The sequence below is a fragment of the Alosa sapidissima genome, chromosome 17, assembly GCF_018492685.1.
Source record: "Alosa sapidissima isolate fAloSap1 chromosome 17, fAloSap1.pri, whole genome shotgun sequence".
NCBI lineage: Eukaryota > Metazoa > Chordata > Actinopteri > Clupeiformes > Clupeidae > Alosa > Alosa sapidissima.
The window spans coordinates 3,195,392-3,211,774 of NC_055973.1; the positions used below are offsets into that span (position 1 = coordinate 3,195,392).

General features: G+C 44.2%; 1 protein-coding gene across 9 annotated transcripts in view; it reads right to left on the minus strand.

Annotated features, from left to right (window-relative positions):
* Window positions 1-16,383, minus strand: part of epb41l3a (erythrocyte membrane protein band 4.1-like 3a) — a 44,241-nt gene that overhangs the window by 7,049 nt on the left and 20,809 nt on the right. For 2 of the 9 annotated variants that reach the window (XM_042067952.1, XM_042067953.1), the window contains exons 6-19: window positions 16,159-16,234; window positions 15,193-15,411; window positions 14,316-14,403; window positions 13,014-13,058; window positions 10,698-10,850; window positions 10,226-10,323; window positions 9,901-10,076; window positions 7,869-7,952; window positions 5,961-6,238; window positions 5,127-5,174; window positions 4,677-4,712; window positions 4,463-4,528; window positions 3,492-3,680; window positions 2,085-2,177 (exon numbers count right to left, since the gene is read on the minus strand). In XM_042067952.1, coding sequence (XP_041923886.1) covers window positions 2,085-2,177; window positions 3,492-3,680; window positions 4,463-4,528; window positions 4,677-4,712; window positions 5,127-5,174; window positions 5,961-6,238; window positions 7,869-7,952; window positions 9,901-10,076; window positions 10,226-10,323; window positions 10,698-10,850; window positions 13,014-13,058; window positions 14,316-14,403; window positions 15,193-15,411; window positions 16,159-16,234 — 1,649 coding nt within the window. Of the gene's footprint in view, window positions 1-628; window positions 1,316-2,084; window positions 2,178-3,491; window positions 3,681-4,462; window positions 4,529-4,676; window positions 4,713-5,126; window positions 5,175-5,960; window positions 6,239-7,868; window positions 7,953-9,900; window positions 10,077-10,225; window positions 10,324-10,697; window positions 10,851-13,013; window positions 13,059-14,315; window positions 14,404-15,192; window positions 15,412-16,158; window positions 16,235-16,383 lie in introns of all 9 variants that reach the window. The other 7 variants (XM_042067946.1, XM_042067947.1, XM_042067949.1 and 4 more) reach the window with 7 other exon arrangements.

Consider the following 16,383-nt stretch of genomic DNA (forward strand, 5'->3'; position numbering starts at 1 on the left):
CTTTTGAAAAACAGCTTTTGCTTTCACTATTTCAAGTCGCAAAAGACGGCAGACAACAGAGCCACATCAAAACCTCAGGAAGAGAGCTTTCTTATGAATAGGGCCCATGTCATTCAACATCAAGCAACATAGACTCTAGAGAGCAAAACATAAAGCCAAAACAGAAGCCATTTTTTCTGACAGAAAAGGAAATGATATTGAGGCAAAGTGACACATTCTTTTTGTTTACCTTGCAGCTTGGGACTGGCAAACCGAAAAAAAAGCTTATCATTTTTGTGTGTGTCTTTTTGTTTTAACGAAACAAAAAAGAACAATCAAAGCTTGTGCCCAAGAAGCCAATCATCCAAAGTAAAAGGTAAAGGGTGACACCAAACGCCATGGTATAAAGCATTTGGCTCCAAACACCATGGTAAAGCATTTGGCTCCAAAAAAAGCTTTAGCAAACCATATAAGAAAGTGGCAAACCAACGGCATTCATGAACATTTCATCTAAAAAGCAAAAAGCACTGGCTTCACTTGAGCAGCCATATCCGTATGTTTAAAGCCAGGCTGGGGATAGCTTGAAGGGAAGTGGCTTAGGGAAACCATAGTGGGGAATTGTGAGTGATTCAGTGCTGGCGTCATATACCACTCTGGCGGTGGGGGGCGTTTTGGCTAAATAGGACACGTGGCCAGGACTCAGGCGCGGCAGCTCCGGCGTTTGCGGAATGGCCGGAGACTTGAGTGGCGACCGGAGCGGCGATCTCATCGTCCTGTCTCCCAGGGCAGCGTCCGCCGCCAGCAGCTTCTGATCCAACTTCTCTGCGTCAGCGGTCTCCTCGCCAGAGTGGACGGCCTCTGCTCCCTCCCTCACCGCACTCGCGTCGGCCGGCGGAGGCTTCCATGCTGGTTTGACGGAGATCAGTGGTGGCGGACCCTTGGTCGGCTTGATCGGCTTGATCGGCACCGGGTCGGACAGCTCATCTTCTGTGTCCACTGGGATGATCTTCACAGCGGTGGCCGTCTGGTCAGGGATGCTGCTCAGCGGGGAAGCGGAGGGCGATGGCAGGTCCCCGTCTTTGGCCCGGCTCGTCATGGTCACAATCTTCCCTGACGTGGTGTCGTAGGACTTGCCCAATGTGTAGGTCTTCTCTCGTACTTCTTCAGTCTTGGCCACTGCCTCGTCTTGGAGGACCTCGAGGGGTTTGACCTCGGAGCTGGCACTGGCCCCGTCCTCCACTGCATTAGTCACCGAAACTATTTTGTAGCTGGCAAGGCCTTTCTTTTCTGCTACCTGAGGAGGGACTTTGCTTACTATTACCCACCCTTCAGAATCCTACATACAAGATACAAAGACTGTCGTTAGCCAGCATTGCAAGAAGGCACATTAGGGATTAATCTCACAACCACTGGATCTGCGGCTCACATACTCGACGTACTTAGTGAGATGAAAGGACAACAACGGCCATTTCAATCAACTGGGCAACAGGACTTCCGCATCACACGGTGCTATGGAGCTTTATATAAACTTCGGCACAGGATTATCCCTTAGGCCCCTCCATTCTTAAGGCCGTCCACACTGCCAGTGGTAACATTAAAGACAACTGTGACAATAACAATGTGACAGACCACACTGACCAACAATAAGAAAAGCCCCTCATTATCATCCTTCGTGATAAACTAATGTGATGCCTAAAATTCGATGGATTCTGATTGGCTGTCAGTGTTGCTGTCGTTCACAAATTGATCTGAATGTGATACCCAACAATATCATTCTTCATGTTGTTGTTGTTATAGTATGTAGAGTGGACACTGCCATTCTTAGGAGATAGTGTTATTTGAAACTGTAGATTTTACAGTCTTAGCAGTGTGGATGGGCCATTAATCTGTCCCCGTGGCATTTCATGCAGATAAGCGACAAACTGACCTGTTTTACGCTTGACTCGAATGTTGAAAATGTTTTTTTTTGTCTTGTTTAAACTTTAACAACTAACAACCCAGCGCTGAGTTGATTGATCAATTGAAAAGCCTACTGTATCTCGGAGTGCCTTGAAAAGCGCTCTATAAATAAAAAGTATCAATATTATTATTTAACAAACACTTACCACAGCGGTGTTGGTCTCCGGGAGAGTGTCCTTTGTTTCGGGAGCCCCCTCGGTCACGTCTTTTATGTCCTCGTCCTTCCGGTCCTCTTTGGTCTTAGAAATCAAAGAAGGAAAAGAGAAACGTGAAAACTTCATCTCCGTTGGAATTTAAAAAAAAAACAATTGTGAGCAGCCAGCAGGCAGCGGCGCCATGTGGGCTGTGTCATATTACATATTCCATTTGATATCTCACAGAGAAATTTCATAACTCGCCTAATGAGCAACTTCTGAGGCTGCGCCTCAATCCCGCTGCAATCATCCCCACCAAATGCATCCCATCTAATCATTCATAGCAAACATTTCATATTCACTCCAATATTCATCAACAACTTCTTTTGCGGCAAGCACCCTCTTCCCCATTGGGGGAATCAATTCAGCGAGACTCTGACTTTGATTTATGTCTTCAGTTAGAATAAAATCATACCAAATAAAGCATTGCTGTTGAAATGTGCTTTTCTAAAAATAGTTAATATTAATAAATATATGGCCCTTTCGTATGTTATTACGATATTGCATTTTGGCCTGTTTGATGATTATAGCTAGTGATGACACAAAAGGGGAGACTCATCCTGTTGCACATATACACACACACACACGCACACACACACACACAAACACACACACACACACACACACACACACACACACACACACACACACACACACACACACACACATACACACACACACACACACACACACACACATACACACACACACACACACACACACACACACACACGCTCCCTCCCTCTACCATCATTTGTGTTCCCCTTTTGAAGTAGTTACATTCACATCATTTATATAATAGGTCCATTTATCCCCTCTGCTGATGATATGCTTAGCAAAGCCAAATGCTCCACACACTTCCATTTCCTTTTGAAGCAACAGAGAGGGGAAAGGGATTTAGTACAGACATTTGCTGGCCATCCTATTTACAGATGTGTGGCAGAAATGAATGCAGCTCCTGTGGGCCAATGTGCTGTAACACCTGCTCCTATTCGGTTCATTTCATGGCATCTCATAATTTACCGAAAAACACATTTTACTGCAAGTGAACAACATTTTCTGCACATGTCCGAAGCTACTGCGTCAGTGCACAGAGAGGAGTATTTTGATGGTCCAGTGTGAGTGTTGAACACCACATACGTCCTTGGAGATGTAGAGAGGCCGGAACAGACAGATACAACAAAACAGGAAACGAGAGGTTTTTATTTATCCTCTCGACCCATGGCAACCAAAGAACACGGCTTTGTCATGCAAGGACATCTACATCTGGGAACTGAGAGGGAAAAAAGTGTCCGTTTGTCGTCAGTGACAGCAAAGGCCGAAGAGAACACAGCGTTTCGCGTGCGTGAGTGAGCTTACTTCGTCAGGGAGGAGGGGCTCGATCATGGGCGCCTCGTCCAGTCGCGGCGAGCGGAGAGGGGAGGAGGAGAGGCGCTTCTCCCACTCGGTCAGGCCGGACTTGTCAGCGCCCTGCTCCAGGAAGGTCCTCTTCAGCTCGCTGATATTGGTCTGGTGTTTGACCAGTGTCTCTGGAGTGTCGTCTGCGTCCTGATCGAGAGAGAAGAGGGTTGGTGTTGTAAGACCAGTGGTGGGTTAGGAAACCACTGTGACGCAAAGCCTGTTTGCAAATATAACGCAATCAAGGCAATGTTAGGACAAACATCTTTTTCACCATTATGACAACACTGTGAAAATTGCTAACATACCATACATATATAATACACCCCCCCCACCCCACCCCCGACATACACACTCCTTAGCACACACCCCTCCATGCATATCAATCTGGGATTCTACATGCCCTCTATTGGAAATCATTGGCTTAAAGCAGGTAATCTGCATTACTGTTATCCTCCTTGACAACAGTTGTACATCTACAGCACATGTCCTGGAGATCAATGTCATTTGGAGATTTCTATCAGTCCCAGAGGGTCAGGGGTCAAAAGGAAATGACTAGCATTCATCTCTATATTGAGAAGAGGGTACAGCACATCTGATAGAAAAGGCTCCATCCAGCCCTCTCCACTTATTTCATTTCTGTTTCTGTTACACAAGATGCATTTGCAGTGACAGATCTGTACTGTGCTTTGAAATCACTTAAAATGACAACGTTACTCTCTTCTTACCAAATCAACACAAACAATTTTGCATCCACACCATGCAAGCATCTTGCTGGAGCATCTGAGTTGAAAATCATTTCAGTAAACGCACTCCACACATCCCGAAGACAAATGTCCATGCCATTACCACAAATAGACACTTAAGTTTTATCTTCAGACAGTTGGATAGCTCAAGCCACTCAATACACTTCTAGGTCATTCCATACCAACCTCAAGCATCAGTTTACTATGCCTGATAAAAACATTCTCTCCTTTTATTCTCCTTATGAAACTGGGCTGAAATACAAAGAGAAGATATCCTGTTTTCTCAGGAGCCTTGTTCATGAGGCATAGTCTGCCACCTCCATACGATACAGAATGTGCTTCATTCTACAGAGAATTCTCATTAGGCTGTTCAGTATGAGTGGAAATTGTAAACGGTTACCTGTGTCCTTAGCTCTGATTCATCGTCCTGGTCTGACTGCAGCCACAAAAAAATGAAGAGAAAGATTGTTACATTCACTGATGTGTAATGATGAATTCAGCAAGAGGGATAACATGCAACTAACTCTTGCTACCAAATGAACACAAAAGGTATCGAGCAAAGATGAAGTGTCCCATGCCATATGCAACACAAACTCCGAATCAGTTTATGAAATCTGAAAATGTTTTATTTATTCCCAAGTGCTTAAAGCAAGCTAGCGAGAAGATCGATATCTCCAACGACATCCTTAATAATTAGGCTATTCGATAAGCCGTATCTGACGCACACACGGAAGAAGTCAGAGACATGATGGAGAGGAGATTTCAGTGCAGTGATAAAGGATGAGGAGGGCTAAGATGAGGATGATGAAGATGATGAAGGCACCATATAAACGTGCCTGCTGGTACACACCTCTGTGGCTGTCAGATCACCGTCGACAGCAGTGTCTGTAAAGTCAGTCTGTTGTGGGTAACAAAACCCGCACATCCAAATTGAAGGCATAAACAGAAGAAGAACCACAACTGTCAGTCAACCATTCCCTCTAAAATAGACTCTAAAAAGACTCAACCATTCCCTCTAAAATAGACTCTAAAAAGACTCTGCGTGAACGTTACAAGGTTAAAGGGTTAAGATAACAAGAGCTGAACAGACTGGCAAGGAATACATGATTTTCACCTTTCTGTCTATTTATTTTGTTTTAAATGAAACATACCGGTATGCAGAATGGAAGGTCTTTTGAATTGGTTAAATGATCTGCTGCTGACTAAATAAAGGAATTGTGAAAGTCCCTGTAAGAAATGTCACCCTGATCCTCATCAACACTCCACACTGAAGAGACGATGCTTTTTTTGATACAGCAAAACTGAGACTGAATCACAGCACCGCCTCGCTAAAATGTGAATCAAATAAATCCTTTCTAGGGCTCCATCCTCAGCACTGACTGAGCCTGCTGTGGAGATGCATCTGGACACACACCTGTGTGCTCTGATAAGTGGCTTGCACTCACACACCTGGATAAGCAGGCAGCAGGCGTACGGGAGCAGAGGCCACTAGGTTGCCTTTTAAAGCACACAAAAGCCTGTGTTCTGCTCCAGTGCTTCAGCTACCCAGAAAAGAGGTTATCGGGCCTGTCTCTGACGTAGGCAATGGAGACAGTTATACCTCGCCAAGGTCCGCTCTTTGATTGGTGGAAAGTTCGATGAGGAGTTTGGAGAGACGTGTCCGAGGCTGGTGCGGTGTGCGTACCTTAGTGTCCTGGCGCACGGGTGTTGGCGGGCTGGGCAGAGAGAGCTCCGTGGCCCTTGTCGACTCGTCCTCTTCCTCCAGGACCTCCACCACTCCCACGCTGGCGTGGATTGGGACGGCGATGGGAGTGAGTGGGGAAGGGACGGAGGCTGATGGTGCTGCTGCTGCGGCCGCCTCCTCCGCGCGCCTCTCCTCGGCCTTCTTCTCTGGCGTCACCGTGGTGATGAGGTCACTCACAGCGAAGCCCTTTGCAGTCCCGTACAAAGCCGTGCCCATCTCTGCACACACACACACACACACACGCACAGACACATACACACACACACACACACACACACACAAACACACACACACACACACAGAGACATACATACAAAGATACACACATAAGCACACACAAATACAGACACGCAGACACACACACACACACACACACACACACACAGACAGAGATGTTCTTTCATTACGGTGAGGTTTTCCTTCATTGCTCCAAGATTGCAGTAGATGTCAGGCAACTGACGCTACTGTGCTGCAATCTTTATTAGCACAATGTTCCCACATTCATCAGCGAACCCACAGGGGATTCAGGCAACAGCATCAAAGCAAGGGTCCATTAACACACCGAGAGACACAGAAATAGCACAGCCTTGCCTCCATGTGTTAGCCGTCAAAAAACGAGTAAAATCAGAATAATAATACTCAAAATCATTGCACAGTCAAAATAGGAAAAGTCTGCCAAGTGCCTTAAATGCTATAAGCATTTTAAAAGCGTAGCACAAATATCTTCATGGATTATTTTTGCATTTACACAAGCAATTAATCTGAAGCAAAACAGATCCAGATTAATAGACATGAAAGATATTTCACCCATAATTTAATAATGCTGCTGACATTATTTCCAGTAAAAAGATTTATTCAAATTATGCTCCTTAGTTGAAGCAGGTCCTCAAGTTTTTTTTTTTTTATTCAGTGCCCTCATATTCATTCTGTATTAATGTCAAATACAGGCTCAGAGAGCATTTGAAAGATCCAGAGGAAATCAAATTAAAAGTAGCCCCTGAAAAGTTTCAAACCAGTGGTGCAGAAAACTTATTTATAAAATCACCAAAAGGTTACCAACACCTCCTGTACAGAGAGCACCTTGCTCAGACCAGGTTTAAGTATATAGTGCTCTTGCATGAAATTACTCTCTTGAAGGTTAGAGGATGAATGACTTCGGCAGCCCTGTCCGTCAAGTGAAGTGACAAACTGCATGAGGACGTGACCCAGAAGAACTGGGCTGTAGTATTTTATTTCTCCCCCCCCGAGGACCTCAATTTACAGGAAAGCTTTACTTTACATTTAATTCCTTCGACAAAAAAGGCAAAAAAGCCCCTCCGGTCCAATCCATTTATTGGACCGGCATACAAAGGACATGATTGCTTTATGGATCTAGGCCACGCAGAGGGTGTGTGTGTGAGTGGGGGGGTTGAGTGGTTGGTGGGGGTGCTTGGGTTTCACACCCGCTAGCCGACAGCATGTGCAAAAATAAAATCCAACCTCCAGAGCCGAGCACGGAAAAGTACCAGCGGCCGAGTGCTCCGCATGCTAGGCTTGCAGCGCAATCCGTTTCACAAAAGTCATGCAGAACAGCCAGTGGAGACGCACCGCCATCAGGAGGTTCACTATGCATGACTAACAAGGAAATCAACAACACTCTGATGGAGAACCAAACGAACGAAAAGCACATGAGCAAAGAAAGAGAGAAGAGGACGAGAAGAGAAAAGAAAAGCTAAGATGGTTTAAGCAGCTGAGACTACAGCCCTTATGCTTTCCAACACAGACACACACACACAGACACACACACACACACACACGTATGTGTGTGTGTGGTTGCTTGCACAGCCCTATAGCACTGCGTGCATCTACCTGTTGGTTTAGTGCCGTTTATAGTGGCAGGTGGCTTAAGTCCCGGGACTACAGGCGCTGTGTGTTTGGGTGTACTCTGAGGAGCTGAGGAGATCGATAGAAGTTAAGCGCTCTGGTAAAGATCAGACAGAAACACACTGCCAACTGTGAACATGCACAGAGAGGGAGGATCGGCCATTAGAGTAGCCTTGAGTACAGGAACACAGAATGCACTGCACACGCTATACTTTTTACAATTTCACACACAGCTTCTTACAGTAATGGGGCAATAATCCTTCATTATCAATGGCACACATTTATAAATGAGTGTTTGTTTGCTAAACAAGAAAATAAAACGTTTAGAGTATGGTGATTTTCACTTTGACTTAGTCAGCTATCTAGAGACAAACACAGAGACAAACACAGACTCTGTGCAGTAAGCAGAACGTTGGCTGGACGCGTGGGTGGGCATCACAAATGAAGCTAAACAACTGAAGGCATGAGGCCAACATGGTGACTGTCCTGCACCCCAAACTAGTGCTAATGATGGCAGATCAATCATTCAAGGTGGGCTGCTATTTTATCATCACACAGGCACAGAGAGCATGGCGTCAGATCCCATCACACACACATGGAGGGAAGAAACAAGACATAGGCCAGGAAACAGCATTATCATCATCCTCATCTGGTGTAAGTCGTGGGTGACAGCCAGTGCTGGTAATCTGCCCAAAATACCTGAATATTCTATCGCCTTCATGAGGACCCAGTAAAAACAAAGAGTATAAAATTCCTCAATTAATCGTTTAAAGAAGGACTGCCAAGGCACAGATGTGCGTCCTAGTGCAAAGATTACCCACTGGGGCGAAAATAAGAATAACACTAGTAAGCTGTAAATCCTTGCGCCAAATGGCTCCGCATCCTCCTTTACATGGCATGATGAAATACAAAGAAACAAAGAAAAAACGAGAAACAAAGAAAAGAAATGCTCTTATAAAAAAGAAAAACCCATCCTGGCCTAGTCACGACAAGCCATTGACAGCGTGCTGGTGGCTAAGCTGGCTGTGAGTGTGAGGACATTAGCAGTGGTCTGGGAGTGGAAGATAAAGCGCCATGGCAAGACTCCCAGCTCAGCCGGGGATGAGGAAGGCAACGGGAGTGACGTGGATAAAAACGACAACAAAAAAAACACTGGAGAGACCGTGTGACCGAGTGAGTGTTGCATGTGCCGACGCTGACAAAGAAGCACCGTATACACTCAGCTAAGCCGCGAGAGAGAGAGAGAGAGAGAGAGAGGAGAGAGAGAGAGAGAGAGGAGAGAGAGAGAGGGCATGAGAGAAGGAGAGAAACAGGGAGAGAAAGAGGCAGAGAGAGAAGGAAAGAGAGAGCGGAAGAGTGAAGCGGGGGGGAGAAAGAGGGAGAGAGAAGGAGAGAAAGAGGGATAGAGAGGAGGAAAGACAAAAGGGACAGAGCGAGGGAGGGAGGAAGGGCTCTTTCCTAATGCACTTTAGCGCCGACGAGCCCAATAAGATTGACAGCAGAAAGCAGGCAAATATGGCTTCATCAAGTCCAGCAGCCAAGACCTTTTATGAGAGATTTTTATGCTGTCATGACCTCGGCGGGCGAATTGCTCACAGAGCTTGAAAGATGTGTATAAAAGTGCAAAGTATGTTTATAGGCGACAGCTTGCAACAGTATAACAAACAATAGGGTGATGCACATGGGTGACAGGGCTATTTGGACATTCAGTTTTCTCTTCAAGGACTTCAATCTCACAACAGCATTCAAAAGCTGTCAAAAAAAGACAGTTATTCAAAGAACAGTGCCCTTCAACAACGAGAGAGGTCATTGGGTCAATTTTTCAATTTTCCCCCCGAAATGTTCCAATACACTGGAGGCAACTACTGGCATCTGAGTAACGACTTACAACTATTGCTAACTACTGAGACTTGAGCCCTCATCTTCCTTCTGAGTTAAAACCACACTAACACACACATACTAACAGCTGTAAACGTGAACTGGAGAAGTGTGGGAATGTTTTGAGAGTGGCTCTTACCTCCGTCCAGGCTGCGAGACATTCTGTAGCGCTTGCTGGTGGAGCGCTCAAAGAAGGGCGCAGGGCGGACTATCTGGGAGCTGGCTCTCCTGGTCTGGGCTTGGGTTCTACCACTGTAGCGGAACTTAGAACCCAACGTCAGGAACTTCTTTGGCGGTGTTTCTGGCGATACCAGCCTATAAAAGCCCAACATAGCATACATAAGCAACTACCAGTATAGTAAGTTACATTAAGTTTACAAATCAGTTCAAATAATTTCACAGTAAACTGGTACTTTGGAACTACATATAAATTATAATGACAGATATGCCAACCAAAGTCTCACCTGAAAAATGTGTGATGTTCCACACACACCTTCCACAGTCTCTTGGCTGCTCGATGGTTTGGTAGCTTAAAGCCGATTGTACTTTCAAACTGCTCAAACTATTCACAACACACCAAGACAAAACAAGTATAAATGATCAAAGCAGAACTCATCGTCAACAAAGATTTTACAGGGCAGTCAGTCTGACAGGGAGGCTACAGTATATAAACTCTTATGATCCCGTGAAGGAAATTCGGCCACGTAACTGAAGTGTTCCACTCACGGAGCGTCTGCTGCAACAATGAGCTTCCACTATAATCAATAGAACTGGCTACACCAAACGTGATAGCAGCATGTGTGTTCGAATAAAATGAGAGCAGTCTTCTAAAACTATGTTTACACTCTGCGAACAGAGCGCTTCACTTGCGGACCTGGTGTAGCTCGGGCCTGAGGTCGTCAGGTCAGTTTTGGGGTATTCCCTAATGCGTCTCACCTCCCCAGGCCTGATCTTGATGTAGAAGTTGTTCCTCTTGTAGGAGATCTTGAGGATCTTGGGCCAGGCGAAGCGGTTGATGCGCAGTCTGTCGCGGTAGATGAGGAGACCGGATGAGCACACGCCCAACATGATCTCCACCCCCTCCGAATCCTGGGGAGAGACACCAGGGGACCGGTCATATGTGCATCAGGGAAGTGCATGCACACACACACACACACACACACACACTCTCTCTCTCACACACACACACACACACACTCTCTCTCTCTCTCTCTCTCTCTCTCACTCACACACACACACACCCTCTCTCTCACACACATACACACACACACACACACCCTCTCTCTCTCTCTCACACACACACACACACACAGAAATCAAATGCAGGCACACACGCTCACACACCACTCTGATTCCCAAAGGTCATTGAGATCGTGGAATGGCTCTTTTTTGAAAATGTTACGCCTTCATTAATCTCAACAGAAGGGAGATGTTCCAAATGCATAATTCACTGACAGAGGTACAGGAGAGGCACAAACAATTGGAAAAACTGGCAGAAAGGCAATTTTTGAATAAAATGAAAATTAAGATGTTTGTGTCATTTTTCCTCTAAATATAACCTGACTGTCATTTGTAAAGGAATTGTTCTGTCAAATTCAAATTTAAACAAATTTTCTTCCAACTGTTCATATTTCTTCTCTAATACAGTATGTGTCGGGGGAATACACTGCTTCTATCTACTTCCTTTGCTAAAGTTGCTAACAAACAGTACAATAGTGTATTCCATTTGAAATACATGATAATAAATACAGTACTATGCAAAATGTTTAAGCACATGTTTTCTATCTATTCTATTATATCATATATTATATATTAGATGTATTAAGTTTTTAACACCACTTTTGAAAAAAGCATTGAAGTATTCCAGTAAGACATTCTAGTAAAACAGATCACATGGCAGATTAAAAAACTAAAGGCTACAGCCGTCTAAATCTACTATGCACCACCAAGTGTACCAATAGATTAATTGATGCTGTTATGTTGTTATTTCATATTTCAATTAATTTCATGTAATTCTTGCAATTATTCTTGTAAGCATTCTCACATTAAAGCATTTTTTTAAGAAGTCAAAAACCTGTGAATGGTACAGTATATGGCATGGCACATATGTTTAAATGTGACTTTGTCTGAACAATCCCTCTATACGACTGTGTGGTGATTCCCTGGGCAGGTAAAAAATAGACTGTGTTTTCAGAGGAAAATGGGCTGGCGGACTCCAAAGGTACTCTCACCACTCCACTCTGTTGTGTCTGCAAAGCTCTTTTGCTCCTTTCTTTCAGTCTCGAGCTCCCAAGAGCTCCATGCTGTTCCGGCCCATTTTATATTGGGCAACAAGGTCCAGCAGTAGCAAACTATGTTGATGTCCTACATTTGTTAACGGCTGACCAGCTATATCAAAGCACTTACAACCCCAAATCAGAAAAAGTCGGGACGTTGTGTAAAATGCAAATAAAAACAGAATGTGATCATATACAAGTCTTGTAAACCCATTTAACCTATTTAGCAGCAAAAAGGACATAGACAACATATCAAATGAAACCTTTGACTATTTCATGGAAATACACACATATATTTTCCATGAAATAGTCAAATTTGTCATTTTCAACATCTGATATGTTGTCTGTGTCCTTTTGGCAACTAAATATGAGTTTACGAGATTTGAGATTATTACATTCTGTTTTTATTCACATTTTACACAATGTCCCAACTTATTCTGATTTGGGGTTGTAAAAAGATGAGTGTTTGCTGGCAGCTTCATAAGGCCATGGCCTCCATACTTCATGGAACAGAATAAACAGAGCAATTTATACTAATGCATGCTACAAAATATCTACTCAATGACACCAACTCCACAGGGCGAGGATGAGATCATTTCCTGAGATGGGTCTTTCACTGATGGGGTTGACATTTCACAAGGCAGACATGGGGTTGAGATGGCTCTACACACCTTTCTATGGTACGGGTAATGGGCTTCTTTATTACACTGGGAAGGTGATTCTAAGATACAAAGGGGTTAAACTGACCAGAGACTATGCCCCTGTGCTCAATAACATTTACACTGACTACAGACTACAGACTACAGTCGGTCGCCACCGTGGAGGAAAAGGAGGTTGAGGAGGGGGAAACCAACTGTAGCCTGGGCGATGAGGTTCTAGCTACAGGGCATGGTCATGCACAAGGACTCGGTCAGACACAGAGAGAGAGAGAGGACACAGACGGGACAAACTTGGACACACACAAATGCAGCCTTACCTCCCCCTTAGCCGGCGACAAGCAATCAAAGCGGCTTCCTACCAACTAGGGTCAATCAAATAAGGAAAAAAGGAATAGAAAAGAAAAAAGAACAGAAGATAGGCTGATCTACCTGAACTGAAGGAGACAACTCTGCTTTGTGTCCTCTGTGTTGTCACATGACACTGTCTTCCAACCAATCACGGAACAGTGACTATTGTGGAAAAGTCTTTGGACATACAGAACACACCCAGAACCACTTCCTGTGTTACTTACTGAACTTAAAGCCCTAGTAATTCATGTGTAAAACTTAAAGCACCATTACAGACAGATACGTTATACCTATTACAACCCGTATATTACTAACATGAACTCTGGCTACAGTAATAAAACTATCTAATGGGCCTATTACATAGTCACAATTAATGAAATAAGTCACACTGATAGGAAGACAGAATAATTTGGGACAATTTAAATGTCAAGTGTGCAAATTGAAGAACTGCATACACTGTAACATCAATAAAAAAAACATTTTAAGCCAGCTGACAATAATTTGATGAGGCCATACTAATCTTCATTAATTGCTGGACATTCTACAACTCTGTCTGCAATATCTAGACAACACCTTGCAAGACTTTACTGTATAAAAGTTAAAAGCACACTAGAGTCTGCCCTTACGTCCAGATACTAATTAATGTTTTGGCTCGACCAATGCTTCATCCTTCTGGCCCACTGCAGTTTGTTTCATTTCTGCATAAATCTATGTCATGGACCTCGGCCAATGCCTCGCTTTGACTGTGACACATAATTACAGTCAATTGGGGGCCAACATCTAAAATGCCTCTTGGCGCTTAAATGACAGTGATCTACTGTGCAACACAGCTGACATTGCAACCAACAACAGAAAGCAATCGACTCAGAAAAAAACAACAAACAAAACAGTAAACAAACACTGAACACAAAACATAAATTAGCCATTGGTCAATGGGCCATGTCACATTTAACACAAAACACTGTCGCCACCACAAGGTGGAAAGTTTTACATAGCTATAGTCTGTTCCTTTTTTAAAAATGTTGACATCTCTAGTCTGTGGTCTCCATATTGCTATTGTGTTACTGTGATTGTGACTATGCGACCAGCTGCCTTTCACCTTCCAAAGACCAATATGGCTGCTCAGGATTCAAGAAACAACAGACAGGGGTCACGCAACACTGTCATGCAGGCTTGACTACTAAATATTGATAAAAAATACAATAAACATTATTACAACTTTAAGAAACCCCTCATTAGGATGCGTCAGAAGATCTTAAATGCTCCCGTACCTTGGCATGATGAAGGTCCACTCCGTACATCGAGAGCTTTTTCACATTCTCCAGGAAGTGCATTTCAGCCTCAGCTGGCGTCATTCCTCTGAAGGAAAGCACAAACAAACAAATAAATAATAGGCCTACCTTTATTTATATAGCACCTCCCTGACAAGGCAGCCCAGAATGCTATCCAAAAGAATTAAATCACACACAGACCCTCAAAATGATTACCAGTTCAATAAGGGAAATGTTCACCTACAATAAAATAGAGCAAGGCTCAAAATAGTGAAAGAAAAAAAAACAAGGTGCCAGATAAATACTTAAAGAAAAAAACCAAATGAATAAAAACACAACAACAGCGGATAAGTTCAAATAAGCAGAGTATATGTGTGTATGTGTCTGTGTGTGTGTGTGTGTGTGTGTGTGTGTGTGTGTGTGTGTGTGTGTGGGGGGGGGGGGGGGGGGGGGGCTATAAAAAATTGCAAGTCATCCATAGCAATCTCCTCTGGGGCGTCCAGCATTAGGAGCTGGAGCCAGTCAGTTGGAGCCACCGGGCCACATAAGAAATGAAATCTTGTTTGGTTAAAAGGTTTGATGAGAGAGAGTGCACACTGGCATCCAAATGAGAAAGCAGATACAGTTGGCCTGATGATCAGATATACAGCTAGGGTTGGCTCCTCAAGTTTGAGGCCCATTAATGTAATGTTTTGTGAATTGGCAGAACGGGTGGTCAACAGCAATATAAGCTGATGGAGAACAGACGCAGAGGTTGGAGGTGATTAGCCCCTTAATAGGCTCTTAAGGAAGACAGACATGGACGGTTTCATTACCACATTCAGTAGCTCGAGAGAAAACATTCACCGAGCTCCAAGGCCTGTGCATAACCACATACTTATAGTTCTTGTGGAGATCCATGACTTTTTCCTCCATCTCCTTGGTTTGGTTTGGCGCAAAGCGGAACTCGCTGACGTACTCGCTGCCGTACTCGTCTGGGTCGAAGTCACCGAGCTCTGATTGGACACTGTAGGAGCCGAGGACAGTGTGTGTGGCAAACGAGCACGGCAAGCGTCCAGACACCACGTCATCTCTCAGCTGTAAACACAGATAGTACCTGCAGAAGAGAGAGAGAGGACATGGTAAATATTACTTTATTCAATATGAAATATTAAACAGATTTTTTTTGATATGTCAACATTTTATGAATATACAAAAAATGGATAGGAATGCGTCCTGGACTCAAAAAGAGTTTCTTTGAGGTGCACTTTGGATGGGAAACATCTAAGACATTAAGACAAAAGAAAACTCCAAGGCACTCTCTTAGAAAGCTTGATGGTGAAATGCGTCAGAGTTTTAAAAAGTTCAAAATAACCATTCCATTAGCATGAAGGCTTTCTGATTGTTTAAAAGAGAGTGCCATGGTTTGATATTTGGCTTGGTTTTTGATATTATAAATATATCTGCACAGAAATAGAGACTGTAGGACAGAGTTATGAAGTTATGAAAGATGGTGACAGAGAGAGAAGAGAGTATTAGAGGGGAACTGACAGAGGGAGAGAGAGAGAGAGAGAGAGGGATGGAGGAGATAGGGATGGAGAGAGAGAGATCCTGAGAAACAGGGCAGGGTCAGGCAGATGGAGAGATGGAGGTTAAATGCTGGAAATCTGGACAAAGCTGCAGTTAACAGAGTGTCCTCTCACTGGCCAGACTTGACTTTGAGTCTGTCTGGCTCAGACGAGTCGTCAGGACTTTAGCGCAGCAGTGCTTTGAACTGACCTTGACTCTGAGTCTGTCTCGCTCAGACAAGAGTCGCCAGGACTTACGAGGGACTTTAGCGCAGCTCTGTGTGCTTTGAACTGACCTTGTGATATCCTCTGAGAGCTGGGCGGGGTCTGGCGGGTAGAACTTCACATTAAAGGAGAAGTTCCAGGGGACTCCTGAGTGGCAGACAGGAAGAAAGGGGTTCTCAGACCTTTTCTCACCATCACGTGAAGACACACGTGGGGTTCTCCATCTTATTTCCACAACTCTCTCTATACGGCAAGACTACATGTGAAGAGTTCAGATGCAAAACCCTCTAAATCCG